Here is a 24,228-nt window from a genome sequence, read left to right on the forward strand (position 1 = left end):
GCCCTAGTCATTTTTTGTGTGTTCTTTATATTTCCTCTACCAGTTGAGTTGCCTTCAAAATGCTTATTTTGCTTTTACCAAAAGAACTATGATGTCTACTATTGATGAGGATATGGCAGTCCCAAATATGCTCATTGGCTGTGAAAACTAGTTCAAACTTTTGGAAAACCATTTGATATCAAATATTCAAAAGTCACAAAAATGTCTCTTCCTTTGGTCTATTAATCCTGATAAGGAAAAAAAAAAAAAAAAAAAGCAAACTATAAAATGACCTAAGCATCCAACTGTGTTTATCTCAGTGTTTAGATTAGGAAAACCACAACCCTAGCAACCTAAAGGCACCTCTAAAGGGGGAAAGAGTAAGAGTAAATTACGTAAATCCACTAGATGGGATTTCACACAACGAAATAGCAACATAAATAAAAAGGCTGAAAATGCAGGCATGCAGTGATTTAAATGATGCATAAAACAACATGATGTATTAAGACTGGAATTCTGGGTGCCGTTTTCTTAGAACAGCAGGAAGAACATGGTTTTTGGAGCTACAGACTGGTTTTTTTATGCAGACATTTCTACACAGCTGTTACCTAAGTTTGGATGATTATGTTCCCTAACTCTTTGCGCCTCCGCTTTCTTATCTACAAAATGGGCTGACAGAGCCACCTCTTAGTATTGAGAGGATTAAAATGAGATGGCACACATAAAAGAAAAAGGCCAAAGAGTAAGGAAGGACCTCTCAAATTGTGGTAATTATTTTAATTTTTGTTGTTGTTGTTATATTTTCCAAATCTTCAAAAGATTGTCGGCTCCTATCAATTACAAACGGAATGAAAAGTAAAATAGCAAAAAAGGGAGGGAGGAAGAGGTTCAGGAGATGGAACTTTGGAATTGTGGTAGAGAGCTCAGCACAGTGCGCACGGCGCGGGCGGCGGGGCGATCCCGGAGGTGGCCAGCAGGGGCCGCTGCGGGCGGAGACCGACCCGGTGCCGGAAGCCGGCTGGCGGCGGCCAGGCGCACTCGCCGACTCCGCCAGCTTCCGCTTCCGCCGCCGCCGCCTCCGTGTGTCTTCGCTGAGTCGGTCTGCTGAGCCGCCGCCGCGATGCCGCTGGAGAACCTGGAGGAGGAGGGTCTGCCCAAGAACCCCGACCTGCGCATCGCGCAGCTGCGCTTCCTGCTCAGCCTGCCGGGGCACCGCGGGGACGCGGCCGTGCGCGAGGAGCTGATGGCGGCCGTCCGCGACAACAGTGAGGCCCGCGCCGCCGAGTCAGCGGCCTACACTTGGGCTGGGCTGGGCTGGCCTGGGGGGGGAGTTAGGCTTTCCTGCGAAGGGGCGGGTTGGGGTCGGTGCCTGTAGCAGTCAGTGCGCTGGCCTGTGTTCCTTTGACACGTGACTCTGTGCATGGGCACGCCGACCCTTTTCCCTTCCCCTTCCCCGGGAACACAGGGCGCCCAGAGGGGTGCCAGCACACAGCCCAGCAGAGGTTGGCGGTGTGGGCACTGGCCCCGATGCACACCTGCCCGCAGCAGGCGTTTGCACTGTGCCCAGCCCCTTACAGCGCTGCCCCATTCCTCCCTGGTCGCGGGTGGGAGACTCAGGGATGCCCCACTCACCAGTCACGTCCCTCTTTGGTTCTCAGACATGGCTCCTTACTACGAAGCGTTGTGCAAATCCCTCGACTGGCAGGTGGACGTGGACCTGCTCAGTAAGATGAAGAAGGCAAATGAAGAAGAGCTGAAGCGTTTGGATGAGGAGCTGGAAGATGCAGAGAAGAATCTCGGGGAGAGCGAAATCCGCGATGCAATGATGACGAAGGCGGAGTACCTGTGCCGGATAGGCGACAAGGTGAATGGAGATGGGTTCCCCTCTTTGTAGGGTCTAGAATGGCCACTGCTGTAGGTTCATAATGCCTTATTTTGAAATCAGTGTCCTTTGAAAAGGTACGAAAGTAACTACGTACACGCTTCCCTGCACGAGGGAATCAGTACAAAGATGAATAAAGAAAAGCTAGTAGTCTTCTTGCTCCCCCCATCACCTGCCCACAAACAGCAGCCAGGTGTGTGTGCTTCCCAGCTCTCTCCAGACCAAGGAAAACGGGGAACAGGCAGAGATGTGTGGGTGTGGGTGTGGGTGTGGGTGTGTGTTTTCACTGCTTTTACAAAATCGGGATCATTTTCAGTAGTTCACTTTTCTTACATTATCTTGGTTGGTAAGTATTGGTTCTGGAACATTTTAAAAATAATTATTTAAATAAGTAGTAGTTTAAGTAACTAAAACAGTTAACGTTAAAACTCTAGTTGGTCTTTGTTCCTACCTCCTCAAAGATAACCTTTTTAGTTCTTTTATTGTCCATTTACAGGCATATATATATATATATATATATATATATATATACACACACACACACACATACATACATATATACACACACACACACATATATAGTATGTGTTTAAATCTTAAAATAATAAGTGGTGTATTCTATTGTCCTGCTTGCTTTTTTTTTTCTCTCCCAATCAGCATTATTTCTGAGTGATTTGCCCTGTTCATGGACATAAATCTTGCTCATTCTGGTTAACTGCTAGCTCTCAGTCCATTGCCGGGCTCTGCCAGTTTCCTTAGCTATTCGGCTATTGATGGGCATGGATGTTGTTTGCAGCTGTTTCTGTTGTTTTTCAGCTGTTTCTGCTACTGCACGCTGCTGCTGTAAAAACATGTTTGTGTGTGTGCTAATGTTTAGGGTATATTCCGTGAAATGAAATTGCTGAGACAGGAACAATTTTTATCTTAATACGTGTGGCCATTTTTTCCATAAAGCAGACCTCCTATTTTATACTCTGTTGTCAGTGAGTGAGATCTTTAAATTTTTAAAAAAATTTAGTTGTGTAATGGTGGTTAAGAGCAGCGTTTGCCAACCAGTTGGTTTAGAGGGTAGGGTTTGTCTTTACTTGTAAGCACTGCACCCTGAAGTATTTAGAAGACAGATGACATGGTGTTAATGTAAAAAATATCTATTGTGGGCTTTTGAATAAGAGAGGTTCTGTTTCTTGTTTCTGCAGTTCTAAGTTACTGGGTCCTCAGTTTCCTCAGCTGTTAAATAGGGATAATGATAGTTCCTACTTATTCAGATTAAAGATAAAGAGCTTAGATTAGAACCAGGCACAAAGTGCTTAAATGTTAAAATAAATTTAAAACAAGTGTTCCTCTTCTGATTATAAAGTTAAGATTTGTTCATGGAAAATGCTCAACACTGAAAATAGAGCTAATGGCTTGTGTGGTTTTCTAGGTTGTGCTGTGGTTTGGTTTTAAAGAAGATATTCATTATTACACGTGAATAAGAAACATTGTTTGTTTGGAAAGCCGGGTATATTTTTTAAAGGTCATGTCTCTGGGAGTCATGGAACATTGAAATAGTTGGTGAATAAAAAGGCACACTGCAAAGTTCAAGAGTAGAGAGGACAGAATAGTTCTTGGTTTGGGTTGTTTCTAACGTAGGAATAAAGGGAAACAGGTAATGAGTTTTTTCAGGTGAAGGTTTAGTTAACACTGGCTTCTTTCTTCCTGATTCAAAGCAGCCTTTTCTTCCAGTGGCTTTTGAGGATGTGTTTAGTCTTCTGCTGGTTAGAGGGCCAGGGCCAGCGCCAGGGCCGAGATGGATAGGATCACCAGTTGGTCGGCCAGCTAGGATTAGAGGCAACCGTAGCAAGAAGAGTTTCCGGAGGCTTGGTTATCTTTGATCGGTCATGGGGATGCAGCCCCCCAATGATAGCTGTTTCGGACAATTTTCTGGCATCTGTACAGTGCCCGATGTCCTCAGAGTTTTCATTTGCATCACTTCAGTTTGGTCCCAAAAGACTTCTTCCCTACCACATGCTCCTCCAAACACTAGGTCAAGTCATACACCACGTGCTCCTTTGTGGTTGTGCATCTGGGTCTCTTCCAGGGTGTGCTGCTTGATGGCTTTGGCCGTAGCTTCAGGCCCTGCAGACACCAGCCCAGCCCGAGGGAGCACAGTGCGTCCCAGTGAGCGAGGGCGGGGACGTCCCCCATGTGTCGTCCAGGGTCTGAATGAGAAACTTCATACTTTTAGTCAGGCACTGAGGAATTTCACTGAGGCCATGCTTAAGTCAGAATCAGGCAGGTTGTAAATTTGTGATGTTCTAGTATTGTATTGATACGTTTTTCAAGTAGCATTCTAAAAAGAACAGCTTTCTATTTGTTGGATTTTTGTTTGTTTGTTTGTTTGTTTATTTTTGAGAGAGAGAAAGAGAGAGAAACAGATTTTTGTTGTTCTACTTATTTATGCATTTATCAGTTGATTCATGTGTGTGCTCTGGCTGGGGATTGAACCACAGCCTTGGCATATCAGTTTGATGCTCAAACCAACTGAGCTACCTGCCAAGGCCCCGCCTGCTTACTCTTTTTTTTTTTGGTAATTACTAAATAATGGACTTAATGGATTTTTGTTAGTGTCTGTGTTAGCACTGATTATAGTTATTGTTCGTTATGATGCTCAATTTGTTTCAGATTTGTTCGTGGGAGTTCCTTCAAGAAGGCTTCTTGTCATTTTGACATGATCTCATTAGTCATACAGCAAGACCCACAGGCTCACCTGTTATTTTTTCTTCCAAGTGGGGAATCATCTATTTTTCCTAGGATCCCTGATTTCTTTTAGTAAGAGATAGTCTTCAGAAACCAAAATCTTAGTGGTGGGCGTACCCATTACTTTTCTGCCAGTCCCTTTTATGAATTTATGAGGTATAACTAATAATTACCAAAACAAAGTCAGATATATAATAAAAGTACCAAGTAGGAACACATGATTTTATTCAGGTCCATATTTTAAGGCAGTGGAAATAACTTATTACACAGTGCATATTGTCTTCTAGATGTGCTTGGCCATAGCTGGTGTGTGTGTTTGTACTTGATACAAGTAGAGAGAATAGTATAATGCACCCCTGTACGATTATCACCCAGCTTCAACAATGACCAGCTCATGGCCATCTTGTGTCATCTCTCTTCCTACCTGTACCTCCCCACACCCCACCCTATCCATTGTTAAGAAAATCTCGGCTAGCAGATAGCTTTTGAAACTTTTAATCTTTTCTCACCTGTTGCCTTGATTTTTCTCGACAGGAGGGTGCTCTGACAGCTTTTCGCAAGACTTATGACAAAACTGTGGCGCTAGGTCACCGACTGGATATTGTGTTCTATCTCCTTAGGATTGGCTTGTTTTATATGGATAATGATCTTATCACTCGAAACACAGAAAAGGCCAAAAGGTACTTGTTAGCAGTGGGGTTATATTCTGTCTAAATTATGATGCTATAAACAAGAGATTAATGTAAGAAATTTGCCTGTTTTTACTACAATTACTAAATTTGGTAAAATAATATATTTAGTAAAATATTTTTCTTAAATGCCCTTTTGAGTTGTTAAAAGTTGTTTTCTCTTTTAAAATAACATAAAAAGTTGTTTTCTCTTTGAAAACAACATAAAACTTGTAAAAAGTGGCATTGTCTATGTCAGTGTTTCCCAAAGTGTGGTACGCGTACCGCCAGGGGTACGGGAAGAGTTTGGTGGGGATATACACTGCACTGTGCTTAGCTGCGCCTAATTAGACGTTCTCATGAGTAGAGGGGTACTCAGCATTATGAAAATTATAGAAGGGGTACACATACGTCAAAAGTTTGAGAAACACTGGTCTATGTCTAGATGTGTAAATTACTGGTGTTTATTTTACAGTTTAATAGAGGAAGGAGGAGACTGGGACAGGAGAAACCGCCTGAAAGTATATCAAGGTCTTTACTGTGTGGCTATTCGTGACTTCAAACAGGCAGCTGAACTCTTCCTTGACACTGTCTCCACATTTACGTCCTATGAGCTCATGGATTATAAAACCTTCGTGACTTACACTGTCTATGTCAGCATGATTGCCTTAGAAAGACCAGACCTCAGGGAAAAGGTAATGCTGAATCTCTCGCATTCACATTTAAAGATGCTTTTCTAACTTGAATACAGAACATTATTAAAGCATGCTCTTTTTTAACTCCTAGGTTATTAAAGGAGCAGAGATTCTTGAAGTGCTGCACAGCCTTCCAGCAGTTCGGCAGTATCTGTTTTCACTCTACGAATGCCGCTACTCCGTTTTCTTCCAGTCGCTAGGTAAGGAGAGAGATGCTCATCGTGATTATCTGTCTTCATCTGGACCCTGACCTGTTGTCGGAGGACCTAGGTGACTTTCCACATAGGTCTTGATCAGTGTAGCTAATCTTTTGCCCATTTTTGGTTAGAGGGGAATCCTAAAACTTAAAGAACTTGGCATTGATATACTTCTCTTGGTAATGCTGCAAATTTCAGAAAACGTTGGTTACGTGGTTAGATGGCATTCACAAAGTTGGGGTGAGAGGCACTCCAAATGGTGATCATTCTATTTTAGAGTGGGTTTTGGTCCAGTGTTTACGGAGTGCTTATTGATGCGTACGTATGAGGCAGCTTTATGAGAATTCAGATGCTCTACCTCCTGTAATGGGAACAGGGCCCTTTGGGTACACATATCTGGTTCGCCCACGAGGTTGTATTGCAGAATTGCTATACTCCCTTTCTCATGCTTGTGGATCGATCTCCTGGTCATTACTCTGCTCAGTCAGAGCAAATACCTTCTCTGCACTCCTGGAGTCCTTATTTTACGCCCCTTCCTCTTATTGAGATATAAATTATATACCATAAAATTCACCATTTTAAAGTATAACTCAATGGTTTTATTTTTTTTTACTTTTTAAAAATATACTTTACTGATTTTTTTACAGAGAGGAAGGGAGAGGGCTAGAGAGTTAGAAACATCAATCAACTGCCTCCTGCACACTCCACACTGGGGATGTGCCCACAACCAAGGTACATACCCTTGACTGGGACCCTTCAGTCCGCAGGTCGACGCTCTATCCACTGAGCTAAACCAGTTAGGGCCTCAGTGGTTTTAGTATGTGGACAAGGTTATGCAACAACTGTCATCAATTTGAGAACATGTCTATCACCCCAAAGGAAACCTGTATGCATTAGCAGTGACTTCCCATTTTTCCCTCTGGCCCCCTACAACCACTAAGCTTTCTATCTGGATTTACTTGTTCTGGACATTTCATGGCCTTTTGTGCCTGACAGAAGCACAATGCTTTCATGGGCCATCCATGTTTTAGCATGTGTCATATCAGTGCTTCATTTATTTGCATGGTTGAATGATATTCCATTGAATTGATGTACTGCAATTTGTTTATTCATTAGTTGATGGACATTTGGATTGTCTCCAGTTTTTGACTGTTAGAAATATGCTATAATAAATACTATTAGCAACCTTTTATTTCAACACTATCCCATGAAACTTTTTATCTTTACCAATTTTATACATCTCCCAGATATTTTAAATGAAGAAGACAGCATATTTCCTTTACATGATAGTCATCTATTGTATTACTTGTTCTGTTTTCATATAGTGAGACACTAGGATTTCTTTGGCTTTGTAAGACTGTTTGCGTCTCCAGATATTCATGGACTATGCTTTAAAATATTTTATATGAGAAAAGAAATAGCATTGTAATACATGATTGTTTTTAAAAATTAAAAATAAATTGCCCGCCTGGTGTGCTCAATGGTTGAGCATCGACCTATGAACTAGGAGGTCATGGTTCCATTCCTGGTCAGGGCACATGCCCAAGTTGTAGGCTTGATCCCTGGTAGGGGGCATGCAGGAGGCAGCCAATCGATGATTCTCTCTCATCGATGAATCTCATCGATGTTTCTATCTCTCCCTCTCCTTTCCCTTCTGAAATCAATAAATATATATATATATTTTTTTTCTTTTAATATATTTTATTGATTTTGTACAGAGAGGAAGGGAGAGAGATAGAGAGTTAGAAACATCGATGAGAGAGTCATCAATCAGCTGCCTCTTGCACACCCCCTACTGGGGATATGCCCGCAACCAAGGTACATGCCCTTGACCAGAATCGAACCCGGGACCCTTCAGTCCCCAAGCCGACGCTCTATCCATTGAGCCAAACCGGTCGCGGCCAATAAATATATTTAAAAACAAACAAAACTGAGAAAATGAGAGGTATTGTATCCCATCTTATACCCAAATCCATATACACATTTACTCACGTAACATTCTCCCAGAGATAACCATTTTAAGATTTTGTTACTTACCCTTCCAGACCTTTTATTCATTTATGTGTAACTAAAAAAACAAACAAACAAAAAAAAAAAAACAAGGTTCTGTGTGCATGTGGGAAAATTTCAAACAGTGTCATGTATACAAGAAGGCTTCCCTCACCTATGATTGCCAGGGTCCTTTCCCTAGTCAGCCGCTGTCGGCAGGTTTCAAGTGTGTCCGTCCGGCAGTAGTGTTTAGAGATACTGGAAACACCTTTAAACATGTGGGTGCATTTTATATGCTGTTTTTCTAAGTAGTTTTTTTTTTTCTTTCCACAATATAATGTGTTTATCTTTTCATGTCACTCTACAAATAGGTGGTCATTGAGTCAGTGAGTGTTTTTAAGTGGCTGTCATTTATCAGGCTGAGTGTGTGTGTAGTGGCAGATAGCACAGGTGGTGCGCCTTGTAGCTTTCATTTAAGGACCTTCTAATACTTCATTGTATTAGATGTGCCATACTTTACCCTTCACTGATAAAAAGTTATGTGTCCAATTTTTCCCCGTTACAAGCAGCCTTGTTTTGAACACTTGTTTACAATGCATCTTTTCCACATTCGCTTGTTAATTCCGTAGGAAAAAATTCAAGAAAATGAGTTTTGCAAAGGGTAAATACATTTCATCTTGATCATGGTTGCCCTCCAGGTATATTGTACTTCTCTCACTTAAACATCATTTGAGAATCTATCCCCTTCCCCCAATATCTTAGCCAGTTTGAGAGAAGAGTAATTTTATTGATGTTTTATGCTTTTTTTTTTTCCTAAAGATAGTTTTCTCATTGAACTTTTTAGTCTTTTTTTTTAAATATAATATATATATATATATTATTTCAGAGAGGAAGGGAGAGGGAGAGATAGAAACATCAGTGATGAGAGAGAATCAATGATTGGCTGCCTCCTACAACGCTCCCTCCTGGGTATCAAGCCCACAACCCAGGCATGTGCCCTTGACCAGGATCAAACCTAGGACCCTTCAGTCCGCAGGCTGAAACTATTCACTGAGCCAAACCAGCTAGGGCTTTAGTCTTCTTTTAAATGACACATAAAAAATAGAAGGTATTTTATGTTGGAAAACATTTCTCTCCCCATCCTGTTCTGTAGGTTTTCTTTGCCATATTTCCCCCTAATTTTATTGATATGTAATTGATACTATATATGTTTAAGGTGTATAACAGTGATTTGATATTTGTTTTTGTTAATAATCACCTGAGAAAATGTTTCCATTTATTTTTAGAGAGTGTAAGGGAGGGAGAGAGGGATGGAGAGTAAGGGAGAAAAATACTAATGTATTTTTCAATGCCTTGAGACACAAAAACTACTTGCCTTCCACACATTCCCTGACGGGTCAGGAATGGAACCTGCAACCCAGGTATATGCCCTTGACCAGGAATTGAACCCACGACATTCTAACCACTGACCAACATCGGCCAGGGTTATGAATTTCTTCTCTTAGTGAGACTGAACACCATCTCGTGTTTAGGGCCATCGATCTCCATGTTGCTAAATGTGTTCCCTCTGCTTTGATGTGGACTATTCTTTGCTTCTTGCCACAACTTTATGGCCCCATCCTTTGTGAGACCTCTCAGTACTGACTGTCCTAGACTTGGTTATTGCCCTTTTCTCTCTCTCCATTCTGTCATCATACACCTGGATGGTAGTGATTCCCAAATTCCTGCCTCCAGCCTCCAATTTCCTTCCCATCGAGCACCAGACCAATGCATAACCATTTCCTTGATACCTTCACTCACTGTCTAATAGGGGAATCCACTGGAACACTGCCAAAACCCCATTCCACTCCTGACCTCCCCCAAAACCACCTCCATAAATAAAGTCTGTTTCTTCTCCAGAGATTTTGATCTTGTTCAAGCCAGAAACACAGTACTGTATATTCTTGTTCTCTCATGTTCCATAGCCCTGTCGTTGTCTCCCTGCCACCTTCTGAGTCTGTCCTCCTGGGCACACTTGATACCTGAGCCTAGCCAGGCTCCTCCTGTCACCTGCCTGCTCTGTCTTCTGCTCTCTGCTTGGCCAGCTCCTCAGAAAGCGCTTCCCTGTCCACCCCAGTCCATGGGGGGCCTCCTCGTCACACCTGTCGGATCCCTTTTTTCACAGAACGTGGTGGTCTCTGAGGGTACTTAATTTTTTGCCTCTCTCTGCTATTTGAAAGTGTAGTTTCTATGGCAGCAGGATCTTGTGTTTTGGCTTACTGTCATATCTTCACTATTTAGAGCAGTGATTGGTAGTAGTTATTCAGTAAAGTAATCTGTACTTACATGAATTGTTCATAAATGTCCTGTGTACCTTTTACTGTTCAATTAATATTTTTTTTATTTACTGATAATAGCTCTTTATAGATCAAGGCTATTAATTCTTATATTGTAAATGTGTCCTCTAGTTACCTATTTATCCGAAAGGGAAAGTTATAATTTGTCATCTTATTCATTACAGCTGTTGTGGAACAGGAAATGAAAAAGGACTGGCTTTTTGCTCCTCACTATCGGTACTATGTGAGAGAAATGAGAATTCATGCCTACAGCCAGCTGCTGGAATCATACAGGTCATTAACCCTCGGCTACATGGCAGAAGCCTTTGGTGTTGGCGTGGAATTCATTGATCAGTAAGTTTACACAGCATTATGCTAACTCAGTTTTTACAGTTACCTTAAGATCATTATCAAATCAGTTACATTTGTCATCTCTGCCTTCATGGTGTGCCCCTTCTATTAACAGAGTTGTAGAGAGGATAAGTGATTTTGCAAAAGGTGTTAGACCAGCTGTTATTAGTCTGCGGCTCCTTCTTTCTGGGCCACCCAGCCATGGCAGGAATGACACTCGATCTCTATCATAAAATTCACGTTAGGTCCTATTTCAATGCTTTCCAGTTTTTAGGCTGCTGCTGTAATTCTGGTCAAATTGGTTGTTAAATATGGTGCCTGTAGCACTTTGATTCTTCAAATACTTGCTAAGCCATTACAATATGGTTCCCATTATTTTAGATCCTGTGGATTTTTATCGTAAGCTGCCTCTCCTCATTTAAGACAGAAATGAGTCTACAGAGAGAATAAAATGGAATAGAAAGGTGTGTGGCTGAAAGGGGTGGCTCTTGGAGATTTGTGTAGGGCCCGTAGGCCATGATATGGAGCTTGGGTTTGAATCTCTGTGCAGTGGGGAGCCATTGGAGAATTTTTTAAAAATATATATTTTATTGAGTTTTTACAGAGGGGGATAGAGTTAGATACATCAATTAAAGAGAAACATTGATCAGCTGCCTCCCGCACACCCCGCACTGGGGACATGCCCTTGACGGGAACTTTCAGTCCGCAGGCTGATGCTCTATCCACTGAGCCAAACCTGTTTCAGCAGAGAATTTTAAGCATAGGAGTGAAGTGATTCCATGCTCACACAGACCAAGAGAACACCTCCCGGAGATGATATGGTGGCTGGGATGAGAAGAGTGGGAGTGTAGGTGAGCACCGTCTTTTAAATGCTCATGGTGTAGTTTTCAGTGGCCCACAAGAAGAAAACTTGGTGTTTAGATAGCTAAGTGCAGCTGCATATCACTTAAATAAGACCATTTTCTTTTTAGTGGTGTTTTTCCTGATATTTCAAAAATTTTTCAAGCATGCAGAAAATTCTGAAGAATTACATAGTAAATTCCCATATATCCTTGGTTGTCTAGTTCTTTGTTATATTTGCTTTATCTCCTACCTGTTCATCTTGTTTTTTAACTACTTCATAGTAAGTTTCAGGCTCCTGTTCATTTTATCCCTAAACTTCAGCATTTGCTTATGGGCTTGCTTTGAGGTAATATGTGCATTCAGTGAAATGCACAAATCTTATCATAAGTGTAACCCACACTGATAAGGGAGCCATCACCAGAGACACCCACACTCCCTTCTTTTAAAGAAAAAGGCATTGGTAGTAATGTTTCTGCGTTTTAAAAAGTCTCCTTACCAAAGACGACGGCTGGTACCCCAGGTTGGTTTTGTTTCATTTCTGAATTAACTAGTCCATGAGATTTGCCTGGTAACCATGAGAGTTAGTTACTAGGATGGGGGTGGCTATTATTAATGGTTTTCATGAATCAGTGGGAGGAGAGAGCAAATGCATGAAGATGGGGTGGCCTGTCTCCTGAGTCAGCCACTGAAGAGCGGCGTGGCCTTGGGCAGGTCTGCCCCTCAGTTTAACCACGGTGTGCTGTGACAGCCGTCACTGATTGTGGGCCACGTGAAGCTCGGATTCAGGAACATTGGAAGCAGGGCAGTGCCATTCAGAGACATATATTGCAGTATTCTTTAAGTCATTATAAAATGACATTTTAATTCTAAGCATGTGGCACATTTCAAGGTAGGTGGTATTTAAATTGTTTTTGCTGTTTTTTTCCTTTTCTAAGATCAGCTCTCGAGACAGATTGTACCACTCAACTCTAATGGTTGTTACCTAGAAAAGTCATGTTTTATCTGCTTCAAGTCTGGGTTTTCATGGGTTCTTTTTTCCCCACCATAAAAATTTATCTGAGGTGAGACTTTTTATTTTTTAATGTTTTTATTGATTTTTAGAGAGGGAAAGGAAGATGGAGAAACATCCATCTGCTGCCTCTTGCACACCCCCTACTGGGGATCGAGTCAGCAACCTGGGCATGTGCCCTGACTGGGAATCCAACTCTTGGTACAGGGGTCGAGGGTCAACGTTGAACCGTTAAGTCATCCTGGCCAGCCTAGGTGAAATCCTTTTTATATTTTATATTAATCCTCACCTGAGGAATCTTTTTTTTTAGAGTGATAGGGATGGGGAGAGACAAACATCGATGTGAGAGAGACATCGATTGGTTGCCTCCTGCATGCACCCTGAGCAAGGCCAGGGATCGAGCCTGCAACCAAGGTACATGCCCTTGACTGGAAATCGGACCTAGGATTCTTCAGTTCGAGGGTTGATGCTCTATTCACTGAGCCAAATTGGCTAGGGCTTGTTGATAGGTCTTTTATTTGAAACTTGGGATGCATATTTATTTTAGAGGTTTTGTTTAGTCAGTAAATACTCAGTTCATCGTTACTAGATATCTGTTGTGAGGCACCATGCTGGGGGACAGTAATCTTGGGACATGTTTGACTAGCACATAGGGAGAAGAGAAAAAAATAGTTTGGATTTTAAGCAGGGAATGGGACTTCAGTGCCAAGGTTGGGCTCTAGGAGTTAAACTTTGTTATAACCCGAAAAGCTGTGCCCAGATTACTCCTGGCACACAGAGTTTAGAATGAGTGTAACTGGGGGTTGATATTTGGCCCAAGTGCTTGAGAAATGGACACATCCACAGATGGTTTCTTGTGAGCATTTAGACCAAATGTCATTGCATATTTAGGATTTTAGTAGGAAGTGATGGAATACCACAAATAAATTAGGGATGTGTTTGAGAAATGAATGGCCTAGTTGTGCTAGATGGAGTGTGTGGTAAGATGTACAGGAGTCCACTGAGCTCAGCCTACAAGGATCTCATTGGGTCTTCATCTCTCGCTGCCTCAGCTGGTCTGGTGATAATGGAACGGAGAACGGGACTGTCAGCAGGCAGGCTCTAGAAGAGCCCAACAGTAAATGGAAGCTCAGCAGAGGGCATTCTTGAGTCAGTTTGCTTGTAAGTCAGATCCAGTGTAGTGTCTGTATCGGGCTGCCTGGTATCTTGTTCCTACATCAGAACATCAAGGTTTTTCTTGAGACGTTTTCTTTCCTGTTCTGTAGCTTTGGGTAAGCCTACGAGAGCTGGAGATGATTGAACTTGATTGTGTAATTCTGTGTACTTCAGTCCCAGAATAAGAGCTTCAGTCTAGAGATCCAACTGCTTTCCTGGAATATAAATATAAATGAGTTTAGAAACCATGCTGATCTTGTTTAATTTTATTTTACGTATAAAATACTTTTATTGACTTCAGAGAAGAAGGGACAGGGAAAGAGAGAGAAACCTTTGAAAATCATTGATAGCTGCCTCCTGCATGCCCCCTACTGAGGATCCAGCCTGCAACCTGGACATGTGCCCTGACCTGGAGTAGAACTGTGACTTCCTGGTTCAAAGGTCCAATCTCAACCACTGAGCCCTGCCTGCCAGGCTGGGCTGTTTAATTTTTAGATTTTACCTAAAGCCACTCAGTCACAGAACTCAAAAACTAGCAATTGAATAGTAGCAATTGGGTTAAATATATTTTGATTGAATTATAGAATAAAGCAGGCTGAATGAACACGTTACAGTTCTTGCTAGTATAGGATAACCTCTAGCTTAAAATCTTCCGAGGCATAACTTAATTCAAAGCATACTGTGTCTTTCACCAGTGACTGGCAACTAGTTACTACTGTATATTGATCATTTCTTAAAGCACAAGTCAAAGCAGCACACTTTACACACTTCATCTAATTGTAATGCTTGCTTTTCAGTAAGTGTCAAGCAAGATGCTGGCCCCTGACCTTCCTCAGTGGTGCTTTAGACTTTGTTCTCACCAGTACAGTGGCATTTCACTGTAGCTTTAATTTGCGGTTTTAATGAGTGAAGTTGATTTTTTTATATATGTACTTTGCCCGAATTATAGTATTTTCTACTTTATAATGCAACATCTTTTATACACATTGTCTTTTAGTTTTTGACTTGGTCTTCTGTAGAAATTCTCTTTACATAATCCAGTTTATCCATTTTTTTTTTTAATGTGTTTTCTTAGGGGCTCTCAACACCATTTGTTGATTAAACCAACATTTCCCCATTGATTTGCAATGACACTTATGCTAGAAATTTGATTCTGTTGGAGTTTATGTGCTTGGATCAAGTTGTTTTACTATCTGGGAGAATAATCTGGTACTTAATTTCAATCGGAGGACTCCCTGTATAAATCTCTAAATTTAACACAAATAGATTTTTATTTTAAAGGCGTCTTTTCATTTATTTTTAGCAGCATAATAGAGCTGTCCTCATAAAGCTTTTGTACATTACTTGGCATTTACATTTTTTTCCTCTGTTATACAGTAGCAGGTAGACTGTATTTGGAGTTTCACTACTGATGCTGGTTTTTGAGGTATATAACCTTAACCAGGTTGTTTAAATAGCTATCTTATGAGGTTTGGGTCATAAATGGATATAGATTCTCAAATACCTTTTTCACATTCACAACACATTAAACCCATCATCTTTGCATTCCTGATCCTAATTTATTGTAGCATACTATTCTTTTTTTCTCCTTCATGCTTTTTAGGATTTTGAAAATTCTGAGTTACCTGCCCCTTAACAGTTAAATTGAAAGAAACTGGGTAAAGTGTCTCAAGCTCCCAATAAATCCTGTTATTTTTCCTTCCTCAGTGTCTATCTCTGAGCACCTTTGTAGCTTTAAAGACTTGCTGTGAATGGTTTCATTCTTTGCCACCTACACTCCATCCGAGTGTGAACCTCTGGGGTCATGTTTATGCTGGTAGGTGACTTACTCTTTGGGGGTAGTCCTGTAACACCCAGAAATCTTCTCAGCCTCTACACATTCAGTAGCTAAGGATGGAGGGAACTCAGTGTTACCTTGTAAGACAATTGAATCGTATATTTAGTGCATTTTATAGTTTCCTAAGATTCCTCATAAGGCAGATGCTAAAGACTTTTTCTCTCAATTAGGGAACTCTCCAGATTTATCGCTGCTGGGAGACTACACTGCAAAATAGATAAAGTGAATGAAATAGTGGAAACCAACAGGTACATTTCAATTTGTGTAATACTCCCCATAATAAGGTACATTATTCTATTTCATTTTTGTTCCCTCACCATTTATCCCCCTATGTCCGCTTCTACCACCACCCCCCCATCCCCACACTGTTGTCTGTGTCCATGAGTTTTGTTTTTCCTCAGTCCCTCCACCTGCTCTATGTGTGAGTCTGTCTGTTTTGCTTGTTCAGTTTGTTCATTAAATTCCACACATGAGTGAAACCATGTCTTCCTCTGATTGGCTTATTTCACTTAGGGACATTCTTAAGTGCCTTTTAAAAGTAGGTCAACTATTGTTACAGAGTAATGTGACTAGTAAATAATTCATTTTTTTTCTTGAATTTATTTATAGACCTGATAGCAAGAACTGGCAGTACCAAGAAACTATCAAGAAAGGAGATCTGCTACTAAACAGAGTTCAGAAACTTTCCAGAGTAATTAATATGTAAAACCATGTGAACAAAGGATTTCTTTTGGAGATAATGACTTGGGATTTTTATAGCTTACTTCCTATGTGCCCAGTTCAGCTGTATAAAAGAAATACTGTGTTGTTTCTGTCAGTTTACTTTTTTCTTAAGCATATCTACATTAAGCTTGGGGTCTGGTAATGTTAAAATGTTACCTTTATGTCATTTAAACCTCTCTGGTTTGTGGTATAACGGGTTACAGCCAGAGGCTCTATAATACCTGAGCTCAAATATTAATGGCCTCAGTGGTAAAACAGAGGTAATTAATACAAGTCCATCACTGCTTACCTTAAGCCTCCTGAATTTTAGAAAGAAGAGTACATATTATATATTGTAGACCAAAATGAAGTGTCTCCCACTGGCGCACAAAAGACAGAAGATACAGATATCCTAAGCTTTCACAGAAGATGAGAAGTTCGTCTTTAGGAGGCTATCATAGCCTCAGTCCAGAATGAGCCAAGGCCACCCTCAGTAAACAGGTATAAAAAAAACTATACATGTTGGCAAAGGGATTTCCCCCCAACACACAGAACCACAGTAATTGCAGTGAGGAAAAGGAAGTTGTCCCTTGTGTTTCCCCCTCCCCTAAGTATAAAATAAACTCAGATGGGATTATGCTGTGATTAAAATATGAGACCTGATAAAGGAGACAGGGTGAAACGGTATGGAGGGGTATCACAGCAGGTCTGTGGTAAGCTTATCTTTCCATAAAGAGGAGGGAGGGGGAGAGAGACCATACTAACATCTGGAGGTTTTAAGCAGAGTCACGGCCCGATTTGACTTACCTTGTGTCACGGGCACTCAGCTGGGGGGATGCCAGGTAATGGCATGGACTGTAGAGGCTGCTGGATCTGCTAAAAGATTGGATTGGGGGAGAGGACGCAAACAGGAGTCAAGGATGGTCCCAGGGTTTTTGAATGGGAACTTGGACAAGACAGTTTTGATAGAGGTGAGTTTAGAGAATAGGAAATATTTTATTAGAAAAGTTAGAGAAGTATATGAGGCTTTTTTATTTAAGAGCATGTTTATATGCTAATCCATTAAAATATTAGAGAATGAAGGTGGCAGCTAAGGTAAACCTGTACTTGCTGCCTCCCACAACCACATCAAAATTACAACTGAAATAAACCATCGTTTAAAATTGCCTGAAGGCTCGCTGAATGCAAGGTCCTACAACTGGAGAAGAGAGCACCTAGAGGCTGGTAGCACATCCTGTGTGTGGTTTTTCCTTATGGGAGATAATCTTTGTGGAGGCCTCCGTGAGGAACAAGGGGTCCCAGCCCCACACCAGACCCCCAGAGCTGGGAAGAGAATTCTCTAACAATGGGCTGTAAAAACCAGCGGGGATTGGGGCTAAATGACACTGAGGCTGCTAGAGATTCAGCTGTTCCTTTTAAAGGGCCTGCACATAAACAGCATGTCCCTCTTCCTCTGAGCTCCAGCGCTAGGCAGCACCTCTGGAGAACCCACACACACAAGGGGAGGAACTGGATTGTCTGGCATAGAGGTAGGAACTCAGGTGGCTTCCTCCCAGACTGGGTCCTCAGAGGGTCATTTCCTGTGCTGGGACCTCCCTGTTCTAGGGCTGACTGGCAGCCATGTCAGTTTCCATCAGCGACACCCTGTTTTCTCTGCCCTGGTGATTGCCTGAGATCCCCGCCCCACCCAAACTTTGCAGCAGCTTTTCCATATGAATGGCCTGTCTTGGCTCAGGCTTCAGACTTTTCTAAAATCTCTCAAACCAGCTGCAGCTGGTGACTGCATGCCCCAAACCTATCAATAAAAGGCCAGCCTGCCTTGCTTCACAGCTGGGCACCTCTCTGGAGGCCCTAGAGACAATGCATCCGGTGGACAGCTTCAGAGCATACCAGATTATAACTACACATCCATTCAAGGGATAGACTGAGCACCAAAGCCCCACTGAAGCAAGTTCTGCTCCATGGGGGTATTTTCCACACAGCAACACTCCCACTGGTCCTCAGCCAATTGGCCTGGAGGTTAATTCCCTGCAGTGATACCAATAGCAATCAAGGCTCAACTACAAGACTGCACACAGCCCACATAGGGATGCACCTAGAGTACCCAGCTAAGGACACAGTGGAGGCTGAGCCACTGGGCCCTACAGAGACACCACTCACCAATTCCACGAGACATAGCAACTCTACCCAATACATAGAAGCAAAGGGAAGTACCCAAAATGCAGAGACAGAATTCCTTTAGCTTTTTGAAATAAATGGAAGCAAGCAAACTGCTGGATACAGAGTTCAAAACCATGGTTATAAGATTACTCAAGGATCTTCATGAGAACTTCAAGGGACTTAGTGAGACTTTCAAGGATCTTAGAATGTCAACAACATGAAAAAGGACCAATAAGAAATTAAGCACACAGTACTGAAATAATTGACAGGGATTCAACAGTAGACAATTCTGAGGGGGAAAAAATCTGGAATATGAGGAAGCAAAGAACACCCAATCATAAGAGCAAAAAGAAAAAATAATCTAAAAATATGAAGATAGTGTAAGGAGCCTACGAGACTTAAAGCGTACCAACATTCACATGGGGGTGTGAGAAGGAGAAGAGAGAGACAAGATATTGAAAACCTATTTGGAGAAAGAATGACAGAAAACTTACCTGGTGAAAGAAATGGACTTACAAGTCCAGGAAGCATAGAGTCCCCAACAAGAGGAACCCAAACAGGCCCACACCAAGACACATCATGATTAAAATGCCAATGGTTAGAAATCTTAAAAGCAGCAAGAGAAAAGCAGTTACCTACAAGGGGGTGCCCGTATGACTGTCAGGTGATTTCTCAACAAAAACTTGGCAGGTCAGAAGGGAGCGCCAAGAAATATTCAAAGTGATGAACAGCAAGGACCTACAACCAAGATTACTCAGCAAAGCTCTCATTTAGAATTGAAGGTCAGATAAAGAGCTTCACAGACAAAAAGCTAAAGGAGTTCATCACCACCAAACATGAAATGTTAAAAGGTATTCTTGAGAAAATAAAATATATGAACAATAAAATGGCAATACCTATATCTATCAACAATTGAATCTAAAAATAAAAACGAACAAATATAATGCACAAAATAAACTAGTGAATACAATAGATCAGAAGCATGGAAACATGGAACTAACTGATGAATCTGAGGGAAGGAGATGGAGGTGTAGTGGGAAGAGATTAACCAAAGATCTTACATATGGACACAGAAGGGTGGGAAAGGCCTGGCTGGGGTTGGGGGAACCAACTGGAAGGGGGCTGAAGAGGATGGATAGGGGGAACATCTGTAATTTTCTCAACAATAAAGATTGTATATATTAGAGCACATGTGTCAAACACAAGGCCCACGGGCCAAATCCGTCCCACCAGGCCTTGCAATGTGGCCCGCACCGCGCTGTCATCACTGCATTCCGCTGCGTTTCCATCACAATGACAGTTTATGACTGTTCAGTAAACCATTCGGCCCGCGATTTAGGCTGGATTTTAGATTTTGGCCCCTTCTCTGATTGAGTTCGACACCCCTATATTAGAGGATAAAACTATCTCCATCAGTAGAAAATAATTAGATACCATTCAACATTCATTTACGATAAGACTTGAGTAAGAGGAATACTAATGGACTGGGAAATCCTGACGTGTTGCAAAGAAGATAGTTAATGGTCAAGTATTGGAAGCACTACCTTAAAGGCCAAGAGAGTGGCTGCCATCAGCGTTGTCCTGTTGATTTGCCATGAGATCTGCAATCGGAGCCGCTTCGAAAGGAGTTTCCTGTGTGCGCTGCATGGTGGGTGGGAGGCTGTTAAAATGTTGGCTCTGCCTAATGCATTTGAGAGTATGTGCTTATGGATTTATAAAAGTGCTTGTTATAGAACCTTACAATGATCCCTCGTTTCTTGAAGAAATTATAAGTACCCTTCACAGACCCATGATCCTACAATCAGTTAAACGGTCGATGTGAATGTACTGTTCCTTGTGTCCATTTAAAAATTAGCAGAGCCCGCCATGGTGGCTCAGTTGTTGAGTGTCAACCTATGAACCAGGAGGTCACAGTTCCGTTCCCGGTCAGGGCACATGCCTGGGTTGTGGGCTCCATCCCCTGTGGGGCCTGCAGAAGGGAGCCCATCAGTCATTCTTTATCATCATTGATGTTTCTATCTCTCCCTTTCCCTTCCTCTCTGATACCAATAAAAATATATTTTTCTAAAAATTAGCAATTCCTGCTACAGGGAAAAAAGTAGTATTAAAATGTCAGTTTCCTGAAATACCCCTTTTCCTAAAATCTCACCTGAAAACCACTTGCACTGAAGCGATCAGAGAGCAACAATGGCTGTTCAGTCAAGGCTTGGTCTTGCTCCTGCCCAGACCCTTATTTCCCACAGTTGGGGACACAAAAGGCTAAAAACTAAAGCCAGCTGGTGCCAAAAGAGGCTCCTGATGTTACTGAGTTGCCAACTGGTCACCTTTAGGTTGCAACTATCCCAGCCCCAAGATGTTTTCGAGGAAATAATTTATGGCCACTATATAAAAACAGAAAGACAACTAAAAAATCCCAAGCTTACACTGGTCCCCTCCCAGTCAAGCGAATGGCTACATGTTCTCCAGCATGGAGCTCGCAGGCTGCCCTGTCACCTGTACTGGCCCCATTGAGGCGAGTGATGTTCCGCGTACTTCCCACAGTGCGGGAATCATAGGAGAATGAGACAAGAATTTTACCCTCATCCTACTTCTGGTAGCTTCCATTTATATAGCTTGTGGTTGTTTTTTGTTGTTGTTGTTTTTAAGTTTTCACTTATTTTTTGGTTTTAGTCAGGAAGAGCATAATATGAAAATATGATTATCATGGAATGGTAAGTTAACTAAACACTTCAGTGTGTTTAGTTCCATGTCAGTATGTTACTTTGCTAAGTAGCAGGCTTTTAGGAATGGGCATGCTGTCTAAAAATCATTTTCTGTTGTTAAGTATCTGCACTAACTTCACGGCCCCAAGTGACTACAAGGATGCCTGTGGCAGCCCCTCCCCGAGCACGTCACTGAGCACATCACTGCAGTGGACGCTGAGTTTATGACTGAACACAGTCCCCGGAACCCAGCCAGGCATTAACAGTGATTGATCGGTAGGTTACCGATCATTAGCAAATCAACTGCATGATTCTCAATCCTTGAAACTGTTTTAAGCTATTTTTAGAGGGTTAATAGATGACCCTTGAAATATTCTGTCCCCATGATCGGGGCAGTGATGCTCCCTCACGGAACGCTATCGAACTCCCAGCTGCTGGGACAAACCTCAGACCTCCACCGTGGCAATGGGGAACGAACCTGGAAAGTAAGGCAAGCTCCAATAATCACTGTTTGCGCTGCAAAGCCATAGAGCCACAGTTTGCATTGTTCTTGTGTTTCTGAAGACCTGCAAAAGATATCCAGAATTTGTAGCGCTTTTGGTCCAGGCCCACTGTAAGCTTGAAGCACAGGGTCAAAGGTTTGTTTACCACTTATCATCAGAAATCTCTTATAAGGGAATAATTGTTTTGTACAGATTGGATATAAGAAATAGAAGAGACAATTTGCCACCGAATGATCAGCCTCCAATGCAGCTACTGTACATCACAAATCTGAGATTGCCTGGTGCAGTGACCACGGAGCCTAGACGCTCAGTCGGTGGTGTGCTAACAACTTGGGCAACCTTTCTCGTAGAGGTTCCCAGACACTTTTTCTGCAATTAGAATATCAGTGCTGATAAAGTTAGACCACTGAGGAGTCTGCCTTTCTCAAAACCCTCTGGGTTAGCCCAGCCAGTGTGGCTCAATGGTTGAGCGACAACCTATGAACCAGGAGGTCATGGTTGATTCCCAGTCAGGGCACATGCCTGGGTTCAACCCACAGTGTGGGGCATGCAGGAGGCAACCAATCAATTGATATTTCTCTCTCTCTCCCTCTTCTTTCCTCTCTGACATCAATAAAAATATATTAAAAACAAAGATCAAAACAACAGAACAAACCCTAGATTAGAGGCTGTTCTTCATACACACTCAGGAACTTGGGGCTGAGAGGAAGTGGCTTCCTAGTCCACTTTCTCTCCTGGTCATTGTTTCCATCCTCATTCAAAACGCCTTCTCTTGGAAGCTGCCCACCACCCAGCAATACCACCAACTCACTGTTCACTACCCCACCGCCTTCTCCTTACTCCCTCCCGCCCACTCCAGACTGAGGAGCTTGCTCGTTCTCTCAGCCCTGATTTGAAATGGCAACCTACACAGTAAGATCCCAGCGTCACAGTTCCTCAGCCTGAAGTCTAGGGCTCTTTCCCTCTACTGCGAGGTCTCACCCAGGACCCAGGAATCACAAGCTTTAATTTTGGAAATGAAACCTGGACTTCCACGCCGACTCTATACTCAGTTCCTGTTCCTAAGAGTGCCCGGCCACTGTCATAGTGCCGGTGCCTGGATCTGCCTTGGGTGTCAGTCCTTTACTACAGGCCATGTTGAATCGAATGTGGACTTTTGCTCCGTGACCTTGAACAAACCACCTGACTTGTCTAATAGTACACAGTTACTTGGAGAAGGACCCAAGGCTTGTCTGGAGTGTGCCTGCGTGAGTTCTACACAGCCCCAGCCCTCTCCTTGAGTCCCTAACTTAGCATCACCGATCACTTAGCCACACACTCACATACTCTTTGGCAATCTTCCTACATAAGTTCCTATAACTTCCCCATTCAAGCAATACCTGCTGATCCAACGGTCCTGGGGAAAGCAGCAGGGCACACACAATAAGAACATCTGTTACCTAAGTGGGTTCATGGAGTCAACTGTCTCAATTTCTAATGAAACCATCTCAAGTCCATCCCTCTCTGTCTTCCCGGATCTGATCCTTCCCTCTTTATAGGGGTTCTCCTTCTGTTTTCACCAAATACTCTCCCCTTCAGAGTTCACCTGGGCTTTCTTCTTTGTGGATCATGGAGGACAGGCTTCAGTTTGTGAAATCCGGACGTGGGATATAAAACGTGGAGTGCCTGTGCCTGTAGCCAAGCCTGTCCTGGTTCTGCTTGCTGCACGACAGAATTCAGTCGAGTGACAATGGGCTGGGGCAAGAAAAGCGACTTTATTCGGAAAGCCACCGAGCCAGGAAGAGGCAGCACTGGGGTCCTGCAGAGCCATGTGAAGGAAGTACAGAACTCCGGTTCTTTTCTGTCAGTGGAAGGTAAAGGGGAGGGGCGAGAGGTGATGGAGGACCACAGACAGCTGGGCTCCTGCAGAGGGCCGAGCAACGTTGTGAACCTTTGTCCTCAGTCTGTTGACTCTAGTTGACGTGAGTCGTCAAGAGGCTCCTGCAAATCTTTGATAAACAATCATCGTTTTTGTACATACCTCCCTTATCTCCTCCGGAGAGGCACTCTCTGGTAAAGGGCTGTTTTTGTAGAACTCAAGCCACAAGCTGAATTCCCTTAATGATTAGCACAGCTACATGCAAGACGCTCCGAAGCAGTATTTGAGGGTCGTGGGAACAAAGCAGGCTTGCGAAGGTAGAGCCAGGGGCGGGGCACTTCCCTCACTGCCTTAGTCAGGATTCTCAGAATCTGAAACAGAAAGAAAAGGTTCAGCCTCCAGCACTGACTCCTGCTCAAGGGCCAGTTCAGTGTAACAGGAGGGGACTCACACGTTAGGGGAAGGCATAAGCTCTCCAGCTTGGCCCACTCATGGGCCTTTGCTCAGGGAAGGAGGTGGAAGCATACAGCCAGCAGCCCTGACTTCCAGCCACTGAACTCCGGGTCGGCTGGTCAGTTGCTACAATCAGAATATGCTTTCTTGGACCAGGACTGGGACTCAGAAGTATGGGCCATTCTGCCATA

General features: G+C 42.7%; 1 protein-coding gene and 1 long non-coding RNA gene across 6 annotated transcripts; one reads left to right on the forward strand and one right to left on the reverse strand.

The window, feature by feature from the left end:
- Positions 1–1,021: 1,021 nt before the first annotated feature.
- On the forward strand, positions 1,022–16,471 carry PSMD6 (proteasome 26S subunit, non-ATPase 6). Of its 3 annotated transcripts, none has more exons than XR_006741066.1 (9): positions 1,029–1,244; positions 1,638–1,843; positions 5,135–5,280; positions 5,744–5,963; positions 6,055–6,163; positions 10,650–10,818; positions 14,898–15,031; positions 15,830–15,907; positions 16,269–16,399. XR_006741066.1 is itself a non-coding variant. In XM_045578963.1 (9 exons), the coding sequence occupies exons 1-8, from the start codon at positions 1,100–1,102 to the stop codon at positions 15,874–15,876; spliced, it is 1,077 nt and encodes a 358-aa protein (XP_045434919.1). In that variant the 5' UTR covers positions 1,029–1,099; the 3' UTR covers positions 15,877–15,907; positions 16,269–16,471. The 3 variants fall into 3 exon arrangements, 2 of the variants coding, with proteins under 2 accessions (XP_036286535.1, XP_045434919.1); XM_045578963.1 differs by lacking the exon at positions 14,898–15,031 and adding an exon at positions 15,426–15,460 and having other exon boundaries at positions 16,269–16,471; XM_036430642.2 differs by lacking the exon at positions 14,898–15,031 and having other exon boundaries at positions 1,022–1,244; positions 16,269–16,471.
- LOC118715049 lies at positions 5,872–24,222 on the reverse strand. Of its 3 annotated transcripts, none has more exons than XR_006741067.1 (5): positions 23,747–24,222; positions 17,169–17,237; positions 10,648–14,037; positions 8,859–8,860; positions 5,872–6,159 (listed from the first exon to the last, which is right to left on the reverse strand). It is a non-coding gene; the product is annotated as an uncharacterized LOC118715049 (long non-coding RNA). The 3 variants fall into 3 exon arrangements; XR_006741068.1 differs by lacking the exon at positions 23,747–24,222 and adding an exon at positions 20,066–20,444; XR_004986755.2 differs by lacking the exon at positions 23,747–24,222 and having other exon boundaries at positions 17,169–18,639.
- Positions 24,223–24,228: the final 6 nt, after the last annotated feature.

The sequence above is a fragment of the Pipistrellus kuhlii genome, unplaced genomic scaffold (assembly GCF_014108245.1).
Source record: "Pipistrellus kuhlii isolate mPipKuh1 unplaced genomic scaffold, mPipKuh1.p scaffold_m20_p_11, whole genome shotgun sequence".
Lineage (NCBI taxonomy): Eukaryota > Metazoa > Chordata > Mammalia > Chiroptera > Vespertilionidae > Pipistrellus > Pipistrellus kuhlii.

What these genes read in the sequence shown, in the direction of transcription:
- PSMD6 (XM_036430642.2), top strand. Translation starts at nt 1,100, where the DNA reads ATGCCGCTGGAGAACCTGGAGGAGGAGGGTCTGCCCAAGAACCCCGAC. An exon ending in GACCAGACCTCAGGGAAAAG is followed by an intron (nt 5,964 to 6,054) that starts GTAATGCTGAAT and finishes TTTAACTCCTAG; the next exon opens with GTTATTAAAGGAGCAGAGAT. An exon ending in CGTTTTCTTCCAGTCGCTAG is followed by an intron (nt 6,164 to 10,649) that starts GTAAGGAGAGAG and finishes TATTCATTACAG; the next exon opens with CTGTTGTGGAACAGGAAATG.